The sequence below is a fragment of the Dreissena polymorpha genome, chromosome 6, assembly GCF_020536995.1.
Source record: "Dreissena polymorpha isolate Duluth1 chromosome 6, UMN_Dpol_1.0, whole genome shotgun sequence".
Lineage (NCBI taxonomy): Eukaryota > Metazoa > Mollusca > Bivalvia > Myida > Dreissenidae > Dreissena > Dreissena polymorpha.
Genome location: NC_068360.1, coordinates 56,209,006 through 56,221,478, shown reverse-complemented (window position 1 = coordinate 56,221,478; position 12,473 = coordinate 56,209,006). Strand labels below are relative to the sequence as shown.

Sequence of the window (12,473 nt, the reverse complement as noted above, 5' to 3'; positions counted from 1 at the left end):
TGGACATCACAAACTTCTTTTCTATTTTGTCATATGACAGAAAGTAGTCTGTAAAATAAAAACACAAAAACATTTTAATCATTGGGTGATTTGTGATAATAAATGTGTGAAACACATGAATGTACATGACGAAACAGAACTACACGCCATTGATCGCTCTCCTGATTACCGACGTAACTGTTTAAAGCAGCTTTCGAGAAGATTGTATAATGATTATTGCTTCTGTCCTTACTTTGCAGGAACCATTTCTAAACTCGGCTAAGATATCAGTAAAACACATATATTTATAATGTCTTATGCAGAATATACGTGACTGCTGAAGGGTTCACGAGGTTTTACTATATCTTTATATGGAAAACTGCCACGCCTCCTTATAGCCTTGTTTCCCAACGGACCGGAGTCATTTTCAAGCTTGTCATAGATATCATTAAAAAAAATGTTGTCAGCTAGTGTCATGTTTATTAAAAAAAAAACACATTAGACTTTTAGAGTCTTCACAAGGAAACACTAAAGTCATAAAATCAAACTGTCCGGCCCTACGACGGCCACGTTTTTAAATGGATTGGAGCCATAGTTCGTAGTCGGCCAATACATGTATATCATTAGAATAAATGATTTGAGCAACTTTTATTACGATAGGAAAACGTGATTTATAGTTCATAAAGTTGATCTATAGAAAACCGCGCCGGCCAATGGTGACGATTTTTTGTATAGGCCGAAATCATTTTCAAACCCAGCTGAGATATCATAAGAACTTAGGTTCTTGGTCAATTACATGAAGAACGGACAACAGGCGTGACTTCTAAAGTATTGAAAGTGTTTCACGTAAACTATATAAGGAACCCCCACCCCATGGCGGTTATGTTTGTCCACGGAAATGAACCTTTTATTAACTCTGATTAACTCAGAACTAATGTTCTGACCAAGCTTCATGAACATTGACAAAAGCATGTTGACACTGTTCACATACAAGCAAAACTGTCCTGATCCCTTGCGGCAATGTTTTTAGAAGACCTGTACACTGTTTTAATTTGACCTAGAAATCAGAAGCACACATGTTCTCAGCAAGTTTCATGTAGACGCAACATGTGACTTAAAGATATTTCATTAAGTTAAACCAAGTCATACAAGGAAAACTTACTCCCGGTTGCCTTTACTTTTAACTGGGCAGAACTATTTTTGAACTAGGCCGACGTATCATTAACACAAATGTTATGAAAAGCTGACTTCTAGAGTAACGCATATAAGGCTAAGTTAGCTTAAAGGAAACATACAATACGCAATAAGATTAAGAAAGATATTTAGAAGCATACACAAAAATGTACAAAAGCAATTTATGGAATATTTTGAAAAACTTTAATGTTTTGAAACAACTCCCAACATAGGGTTAATATAGAGACTACTAGGTTAGTGTTCAATACAGAGAAGTTTATGTTGCGAGGCTTAGAACGCCGGAAGCGCGAGCCTTGGCGAGCGCTTTCGGTGTTCGAGCCGAGCAACATAAACTTCTCTGTATTCAACGCTAATCCTAGTATTCTATTTATCCCATTTGATTTTTTCAACGTACATGTATTTGTTCTGGTACAGTCAATTTACCATTACCGGATCAGTAGCGTAATTAAGTTGTTCTGGTGAAAAGCAGTAAATGTTTTGAAACATCTTTTACACCAGTTTGATTTAATATTACCTTTGCTTACTGATTCAGCACATAGTCTTATTTTTAAACGCAGGCAAAATGTATTTTTGATACCTTTTATTCGCCGCAGAATTCATACATTAACGGATCAGTTGTAGCCATAACGGATCACGTGACTGAAACCACTCAGGGGGGCATCTAACCCGCTATTAGAATTGTCGTTACATGAAATGTGTTGTTTACAATGACCAAGTTACATTGCCAGTTATAAATTATATATATTTTTGTTATAAATTGTTTTCTATATGTGCTATTGTATCCACACTTTACGCATGGTATTCTTGTGTGAATTATCTGTTGAAAATCCTAAAACGATCGAAAAGATATGGGCATCTTATAAACCATGTAAATTTTTTAAATCATATCTAACCATCGATATTGAGCATGGACCATAATTAAAACATTAAGATTGAGATCATTTATTGAAAGAATCAACAAGATTTGCATATATTTTAATATAATATACACATGTTTTATCAATACGCATATTTTCACGCTTGATCCGTTATTGCCCTAAATCTGCATTTGATTTAAGGTGTTGCGCAATCTTAAACACGAATCAAAACTGAAATGGACGTTTGCAGGTAGAAAGACTACTAAATGGCCTTTAAATTAATGCGTAAACTTCTTTCTTTCAAACAGAGTAATAGCATGTGGCCGCGAAAAATGTTCAACCTCGATTTGGAAACGAGACGGAAGTCAACAAAATCAAATATACATGTCTGCAAAACATACCGAAATGTTTGACAAAGAGTAGCTCCGATTACGACTCAATCAATGCGTTTTAAAGAACAGGCCTTGAAGATACTGTGTGTAAAATATCATCTAAAAGTGTCAACTATTTATCGCGATACGCAGTCTTGAACTTCAAAGTGATTCGCTATGGGTAATGATCCGGTAATGGTAACTTGACTGTACGCAAAATAGTCTTTAAAAAATTCACACACAAACTGTAAAACAAGTAAAAATATCACCATATGACTACATTCAATTTTACGCAGTATGCGAATTTTAACACATTACGACCGCGAAAAGAAGATTTTACTTTACTATAATTCATTTTATTTTCGAAAGAAAATGATCAAAATCCAATATGGCGGCGATTGCTCATGACAAAATGCTGTCGATGTCAACATACATGTACACCATCGACGACCTAGTTCTGGCTACCATAACTTTAAATGTCGCTTTTTATTATTTTTGACTGGCGCGACTTTGTACAGGTCTGTCAATACTAAATAAACTGTACGCTGAAGTTTCTTTCGCTATCGAAGACCTTGACAATTTTGACGAGTAAACAGACAATTGCAGCGGCTGACACTATTTGACAAAATATACAGGGTAATACGTTTTCCGACTTCGGACGACGAATTTAAGGACGAGCAGAACGCGTTTTTTATATAATGTTATGGGTATGCCGTGTGTGATCCGATGCATCAATGGCGCCCATGTTAAAATCATTTCCCCGAGAACAGGGAACGAAAAAGTACAAACAAAAATCAAAACACGTAAGAACTAGTATCTTACCTGTAATAATCCTTTAAAATCCATCTAATAATCCATTTTACTCAATAATTGACGATTTTGCATCTAGGGTCTTTAATAATTATTTTAGCATAGTTAAATAAAGACCCTTATGCCATTCTATCACTTTATTCAAATGAGTTTATGAACGTGATAAACTTTCTTCTTCGTCACACGCTACGTCATGTACTCTACATTACTGCTGTTCAAATGAACCGGAGCAGTTTATCTAATAATAGCCGTTGGTAAACTCGGTTGCAAACATAATTATGTTTAAACATGCACAATGCTTTATTTATCTATGGTAAATGCCCTTATTGTACGAGAAAATAATTTAATATATAAATACACAAAGAATGGAAAACATTCCAGTACACAACAGATAAATGAGTAGAAAATACCCGAGTACAAAATGGGACGTTCCCAATTCCAGTGTGGTGCTATTTTTACCATCTTATACTTTACACAGCTCTATGCAAAACGTGAATTAAATAGGAAAGCAAACATAGCAGATTATTCATGAACTGTGCGATATGTGTATGGCTTGTTGTACATTCTTAATATTTAAGTTAAATGTCAAAAGTATATGCTTTGGTTATAAACAATGCCCATTACACGAAATAAGGAAAATGTGATCAATTGACAATTCAGATTTGTCGACATACAGTACATGTAGAAAACATGTGAAATAAGTCGCGTTTATAATAAATCGTCAACAAAAATGGGGAAAATGACGCAATAAGTATGCCATTTTATAACGCCATCAATCAGCAGATTCATTATACGGATGGCGAAAAATTATGTCATATGACTAGATTTAAAGGTTGAAGGTCGTATAATTTTGAAGCTTAAGTTTTGTCGACTTTGTTATAAATAAAAAAAATAACAAAACAAAAATCGTGTAATTTCATATTTTATTTCAACATTTCTTTTGGTGAATATGTCATATGTTTTTCTGCAAAATATGCACATTTTCTTCTAATGGGTGACCTTTAAATTCGATCAATGAACCAAACAGTATCGACCTAATTTTAGCACATATCGCATGACGTCATTTAAAAAGTAGTCCGTGCACGCGACAGGTATATTCCACAGTGTTGAATACAAGCAAGTATATTCCACAACGTGTTATACCGTCAATGTCACGGTGAAAATGGGATAAAAAAGCATCTGTCCTCACCAAACTGTTAGTATAGCTTATTTTTTGGGTTCTCGAATTAAGAAACGTCGGGGTTGTGAAGCATGTTTATCATTTGGATAAATGAAAAAAAACGACGATTGTATATGTCCCTGTCTTATCACATGCTTATCATTTCATTTTTTGAAAACAAAACGCCTCATATTTTAAATAATAATGTAACATATAAGACTTGCCATTGACATGGAATTTGTTGTCATCGCCAGTCACTTCATACTCAAACCACGTGCACATTTCTCTATCCTGAAAGAAAAGAGACGCAAACAAAACATATAAACCGTTTTCTAATATTTAAGTCCGATATCAAAGGTGGATTGACAGATATGTTTACAGAAATATTCATTCGTTGAACCTTATACAGTTCCGACCAATTTACTTTTTTATTCATTAGATAGATAGATAGATAGATTTATTTCGGCAAGGAATGCATACAAGGGCATTTACAACATGTACAAAATATAAAATATAACATACATGAAAATAAATATACCATTACATACATACCAACACCAAGGATAACACAAAAATGGGTAAACCCATATTTCCATTGTGGTCCTTTGAGCTGGTGGCATGACATAGAGTGGCACTTAAATATTAAACAAAATTACATCAATAAAATGACCAACATAATTTAAATAAATATATTAAATACTATGCATGTATATCACAGACCATTTTGATACTTAAGATATCACAGATATCATTATTAATTATGAGATCCTAAAAATACACTATTAAAAAATGTGTAAGAAATAAATTAGATATCACAGATAGCATCATTTATTACACCATCCTAAAATACATAGAATAAAAAATGGAGAATGCATAACATTTTTGAAAGATAGGATCAATTTTGATAAAAATTGCTGACTAAAACTGATTCCTTAAGCCGAAAAAACAAACAATACACATAAAAAATTACAGATTTTCTAATAAATGATTTTTTAAAGATGACTTAAAAACAGGCAATCTGTCAATCTGTGTAATACTGGAGGGTAAATTGTTCCATAATGAGCATCCCGTGTAACAAAAGGACTTTGACCCGAAACCTTTGACCCTGGGGACAGCAAAAGCACCTTTTTGAGTTGACCTGGTCCTGTATGAATGAATAGAGGCCTGCGGGATAAAATGTTCTCCCATATAGTCAGGGGCCAAACCATTTTGAATCTTAAAAACATGGCCAAGAACAATCTGGTCTACACGTTTATTGACTGGTAGCCAGTTGAGCAAACGAAAATGTTCTGGCCCAATGTGTGCCCTTGCATCGAGACCTAGAACGAACCGCATTAACTTATTCTGGGTGGTTTGGAGCTTATTTTGTAACATTTTTGTGAGACTATGGTACCATATAGAGCAAGCATAATCAAAATGACATTGGATTAAAGACATGACAAGAAGTTTCTTGGTTTGCTGAGTGAGATATTCTTTTTTTCTATATAGATATTTTAACCTGGAGTTGGCCTTCTGAATGACTGAACGAGCCATGGTATCAAAGGACAAAGTTTGATCCAATGTAGCCCCTAGGTATTTGACTGAAGATGTAGATTCAATAATGGTACCATTACAAGAAATATCAAGAGAAGAGTTTGACCTGATTTTATGCCTAGAACCAAATAGAATAGACTCCGTCTTACCTAAATGCAGAGACAACTTATTGTCAACCAACCACTGACTAACCAGATGCAAATCTTCTTTCAATAACCTTTCAATATCAGATTTAGACTTACCAGACACCAGAATACCTGAGTCATCTGCATATAGGAGGAGCTTATTTTTAACCACAGCAGACATATCATTAACATAGATAAGGAAGAGCAGGGGACCTAGAATTGACCCTTGTGGAACTCCACATGATATTGGGGCTGTACCGGAATGAGTGCCTGAAACATCAACAAGTTGCTGTCTATCTGAAAGGTATGAATTGAACCACCTTAATATATCATCACCAAGACCTGCTGCACTTAATTTCATGAGAAGTATAGAATGATTTACAGTGTCGAAGGCCTTTTGGAGGTCAAGAAGAATCATCCCTACGAGATTACCTTTATCCATTTCCAACCTGATATAATCAGTCAGATGTATGAGACAGGTGTCCGTTGAAAAACCACTTCTGAAACCAGACTGAAATTTATATAACAATTTGTTAACCTTGAAGTATGACTCAACTTGGTCATATACAACCTTTTCATAAATTTTAGATAAAATACTCAAAATAGAGACTGGACGGTAATTACCAACAGAGGTTGTATCACTTTTCTTAAAAATAGGAACAACCCTAGCAGACTTGAGATCATCTGGAACAACACCCTGTATAAGAGATAAATTAATAACATGAGTAAGAGGTTGAGAAATAATCGAGGCCCCATCTTTCACAAAACGTGAGGGCATACCGTCTAAACCTGTTGCTTTATTAGAACTGATAGATTGTTAGATGCTTTTAAATAATAAAACGATGTGTCTACCTCAGAGTTTGACAATTACATAATTTGTACAAAATGGCACTATAATACCTAAGCGTAATATAACTTAATCATGGCTCCGTTATAGCAGTGTTATTGAAATCTTTCGAAATAGCGAATAATCAGAAATATAAATACATATCAAAGCGGCAACGACGCATTTAGTATGCAATTACTTTCCTACCCTACAGAAAGTAACACTTTTGGAGTTATGATAATGTCAGCATTATACAATTACACGCATCGCTTCTACACACAATATAATGTCTGACACATGAACACTGGCAAATTGATTACATCAGTGTATGATCATATTATAACAAATTCGTGATCAAAGTTGTAGACATGTATATTATAATCTAAAATGTCTAACCGATATACGAATGTCTTTTTGACCATCTTTGCCCACAAATAAGCTCACGTAAGATGTCCCGTCCATTCCAAATAAGGCCGCTTTTTGAGCGTATGGATTTAACGATATTTCGACTGTCTTGTTGACGTATACTGAAAGGAAGATTAACATATTTCTTTTACGGGGAAATGACGTGCTAAATCTTATAAGCAACGACTTAACTATCAGTATTTTGAAATATTTGAACACGCTAGAATGCTTGAATAATGCTTGTAAATTATTTACTCTAGTCTTTTAAATAATGATATAAACAACGATATCATAACTAGAGCTACCAATAAAGAAGTGATTACATGATACTATATTTGTAGTTTATTATCAGTAGACCTCAAATCATTCGATTTATGACTATTTTATGTTATAACCTTGAGTGTTTTACTACTCTTATATTTAGGACACGTCTATCTTTATACTATTACATAATGATATTATGTTAGTAATAAGTACTCACTGGGCTTTTCATCCCCCTCAATATGTACGCCATGAATGCCGGATTGGTCAATAAACATGTAAAGCGAGCTGCCGTAAATAGAAAACCGGATTTTTTGTGTACGAGTAATTTTCCGGTCCTTATCTATCGAAACGTCATTGTGAACTGAAATAAACCCATATAAGTAGAAAATATTTTACTGTATCAATTTAACTAAACAGAAGAATATACTGAAGCTGCGTAAAATGTCTGTTTGTATTGGCAGAAACTTTAGCGATAACAGAGGAGCGGGATGGAAGAGTTTAAAACTTTCATTCTTATGTTAAGAGATATTTTGCTTTATTGTTACTGTAAATGCATTATTTTTACTAGTAAACACAAGATGCTGGCAACATACACTAATCGAATGGTAAATAAATTGATATTGGTAAATCAGAACTGGATTGGTATTTGTTATTTAAAGAGTCACTTTCTATCTAGTAAATATGCCGTAGAAGTTATGCTTTTCGTATAATAGCATCACATTATCTAAGTGACGACCTTCAGCAACACAACGAATAACACTAATAAGATGCTTAAACGCATGTATAAATAATTAAAATCCATTTATGAACACATATATGACGGATATAAAATGTGAAATCTTATTTTAAGAGAAACAACAAATAGTTATGCTTTGAGGTTAAAAATTTACGATGTTGTTTAGGGTCCGGAGAAAGAATAGCACTTGTCTCATACCAATAGCACGACGACTTTTTCTTTTCACTTTTTCTTAAAACCTTATATAATAAATATACTAATTTAGTATACGGCGAACTTAAATTGTGAGTAGTAAGATTATATTCCTATAAGAATCGTTTTTTTCCGAAAGAAGTGTTCAGTAATAGTGAACTTTAAAAACAAAAGCGAAGACCGCAATAGTTGAAACGTCAATATCGTTTACAAAAGAAGTATAGTGTTCAGTACTCATCATAAACATTAATTCAATTTAACAACACAAACTGCTTTCAACTAAGAATACAATTATCTTTAAAATTAAAAACAGGCTTACCAGACAGAAACGCGTTTTTCCGTCTACTTTAACGTCGTGATGGAAACTATTAAGAACCTCTGTATGATTAAGGTCCGTTGTACATGTTTTGCCTATCAAAACCAGCTGGTCTCCTTCACTGATAAACAACAACACAAAGGTATAGAAGTTATTTGTATGTTTGTTAGTCCGATAAATATTGTCCCACTAAGGCGAATGAATTTTTATAATTTGTGTAAATAAACAATGTATACATTGTCACTATTTACTATTTCTGTTTGTTTTTCTAATCACATTAAAATCATTTTCCATATTTGTGTGATTTATCATCAACTGAAATAAATACAAGAACACAAATAATACATTCAAATGGCCAAATATATTCCATTCTTCTATTCAGAATTCAGAAACTCAGATAAAACATGTATGAGTGAAAATGCCTTCTGTTACGTGATTCCTTTATGACGCAAAGGATGTAAACACTAAACAGGTTAGAGACGATAATTGTTGGAATGTATGCGCATTAAATTCGCTAAGAGAATATAGTTCCACTCAATGTATTTATACCAAATGCGCATCTTCTGTGCCGGATATCCAATCTTGAATAGTAGATGCTGGTACTTGTATTTCTTTCCTGAAGGCCACTTGTATGTGTATAGAGTTGCGCCAAAGTAATCCCCAGCCTCTGTGTCCGTCTGATAGGCGTGGGGAATAAGGATCATCGTTTTTTGATCAGGCTTCGGTTTCTGATCAAAACAACGGATTAGTCATATTAACAGATTGCTAGATTATACACTAATGTTTAACACTAAGGGCATCGCCTTGGAGTGGTATAAGGAACATAAAGCACTGAGATTTTGCATCGGTTATAGGGCGCCATTAGGTCACAATAGGCCAAGCTTTATTCACAAATTGGGCATTTATGGGTACATGACGCCAGAGTAGTCGCCATCCGCAGTTTCCGTCTGATATGCGTGGGAAATAAGGATCACCGATGTTTGATCTGGCATCGGTTTCTGATAATACTAATGATCATGATTGTGTCGTCATCATCATAATCATCATCAAGATAATACTAATAATAATGATCATCATAAGAAATTATAATCATAAAAGCAACATCATTCTTATTTATAATTATAATCACCATCAAAACATTTCCTAAACAAGAAGTATACCCAAGTTATTGTGTGGGGTTCAATTTGGGTCCAGTGAAAGAAATAAGCAGTGATTTTATGGAAAATCGAAACGATATTGGAAAGATTGATGGTATGCAAAAATGATCAAAAATGATGTTTTGGGTTATCCTGACATTAAAACAATGACATAACAGTTAAACACGGGCATAGACGGTAAAAGTAGAAAGTGAAACAATATAATATGCAGTTAAAGACTGGGTGAACGAGTAAGAAAGTAAATTTAAATGACTAAACGCAATTACTAGTAAACTGTACATACACTCGTAAAGAAAAAACCTCTCTTCGCCGATGGTAAGGGCCTGGGATTGGTCGGTTGATCGAGGACATCACTGACACTTATCGGCATTATCTTCGGTTATTTTGTGATCAGGATGACTTAGACAATCAGTCAAATGTTGAACAGCTGTTCTTGTCGAGTAATGTCCGTTGGGCAATTTTATATTGTCTTTTGCCGCAAGAATGTTTGTCAAAACATGAGATCCGATAAGTCTCGTCCGAAAGCTCTTTGAAATGAAAAATGTTTTATATTAACAATGAAACTTCATAACCGTGTGTAAAACATTTAATCCATTGAATGATTTCGTGTTATTTTTCATTTTCCTCATGTCATTTGACATAATGGCAAATCAAATCAGACATTATCACAACGGAAATATTTGAAATGACCAAATTTTAAAGAATGTTTCTCCCGCCTTCACAGTGACAATTAATTTAAACATGGTATATGCGAACATGAAAGGAAGCCCTACTTGTCATTTATATTTCTGTAATAAATAAGCGAGCGGATGTCGTTATTGAACTTAACGGGACACTTGAAATCTTATTCACGTCCAGATGTAAGTAGAATTGTTAGCACTTATTGTTTATGTATGGGATGGTAAAAGGTATAATAAAACACTTGAAATGTAATAACATATGGCTAATATTGTTTACCTCAAACGATCTTTTCCCACATTGCAATGTTTTTTGCTTGAAAACATTCACAACACTACTGCTTTTTTTTAAGGAGTCAGACAAATGTGTTTAGAGTACTTTGTTTTGCCTTGTCTACAAAAAAAATAATATCCGTTTTGTGTGCCACAACCATATATCTGTAGATGCAAAGTTGGGCAAACTCTATATATAATTTAGCCAGTATCCGAAATATTGCAACGGGAATGCACCTATTTGGCTTGTAGAACAATCTGAACTGTTATCTTAATACTAGTAACACAATAAGCATACGTCGCTTACATAAATGTGTTTTGTCAGTAAACCAACACACATTAAAATGTAAATTGGAGTTGATATCCAAGTATATCATAACATTATGCGGAATACATAAAAGGAACAATTCAAATGTAATAGGACATACTTAGGCGAGGATAAGCTGAAACAACATAATCACATTAATAAAGTCTTAACGCACGTTTAAGATTGCATTCTTATACAGTTGGTATTTATTTATCACACTCATAACAAATTTAGAAAAAAAGCAGTCGGACTTTTCGAACTCTCTTAATCGTCGGACTACCTCTTTTGAGCCAAATTATGGTTGTTTGCGACTCTTGTTTGGACAAACAGAGTATCCCATATTTTTGATGACGGTAAATAAATTTGGCAGACGAACACAAAAAGTTATTGGTTCGTTGCGTTTGTTTCAATTTGGTAAATATGCTTGTATACTCGCTCTTGGTAATAATTTGAAACGACAGTTTTCCGTTAACGCTGTTGAATTTAAATAATAAAAGTTTCATACTACAGCATATTGCTGCTAATATCTGTGCTCTGTCAAATTCAATATTGGAGTATTTGTCTGTAAAACAACATAAAAAATAATTTTTATTTTTGTGATTTTTCCATTTTTCGGACATTTATATTTTGGAATAATTTTGTTCATCGAAATTTTCGAAAATGATTTGTTTATGTTTATTTTAACTGTCAATGACTAAGAGTAATTGTATATATTTTATTGCATATAACTCTAAATGATAGACATACCAAATCGTCGGCAACCTCTGCGAAAACTTTAGTATGTGCTGTATAGGATTTTGATGTCGGACTATCCTCTCATTGTGTAAACTAGTATGTTGAATGCACAATAACACTAACAAACGGAACGACGTATCCACCGTCTTAAATACGTTGGTTTAAATGCAGTTATATACATTCGACATATAGGCATACATACGAAGGATGGGCTCATCAATGGCTCTCTCACACTACAAACCCATTACTCTCTGCTTTACAATACGATCCTTTAACTTCGTTCGCATCTTAATTTTAGAACAAAGTACAGGGAAGTAAAGGTAAGACGTACACTTGTGGGCTTTTCTTATCAATTCAAAAGCACCGGAAAATTTTGCACCTATTGATAGTGTTTATTACAGGATAAAATATTGTTTTACCATGAATGAACTATCCTCACAAGTGCATACACGATTTGCAAATTTTGGGAAGAAATCCAATGTTTTTGTAATTAAGGTGTGTCGTTTCGGTTTGAAGGCGTATTTAGAACAATTGACATTGACCTTCACCCAACTATA

The 12,473-nt window shown here is 33.8% G+C and overlaps 1 protein-coding gene across 1 annotated transcript in view; it reads right to left on the bottom strand.

Annotated features, from left to right (window-relative positions):
• LOC127835326 (uncharacterized) overlaps nt 1-12,154 on the bottom strand; it is a 12,694-nt gene extending 540 nt beyond the window's left edge. The window contains exons 1-9 of the mRNA XM_052361694.1: nt 11,929-12,154; nt 10,208-10,451; nt 9,317-9,495; nt 8,771-8,888; nt 8,414-8,498; nt 7,741-7,884; nt 7,251-7,381; nt 4,595-4,661; nt 1-48 (exon numbers count right to left, since the gene is read on the bottom strand). The exon at nt 1-48 is cut by the window's left edge and continues 540 nt beyond it. Coding sequence (XP_052217654.1) covers nt 1-48; nt 4,595-4,661; nt 7,251-7,381; nt 7,741-7,884; nt 8,414-8,498; nt 8,771-8,888; nt 9,317-9,495; nt 10,208-10,294 — 859 coding nt within the window. The 5' untranslated portion in view covers nt 10,295-10,451; nt 11,929-12,154. The remainder of the gene's footprint in view (nt 49-4,594; nt 4,662-7,250; nt 7,382-7,740; nt 7,885-8,413; nt 8,499-8,770; nt 8,889-9,316; nt 9,496-10,207; nt 10,452-11,928) is intronic.
• Nucleotides 12,155-12,473: the final 319 nt, after the last annotated feature.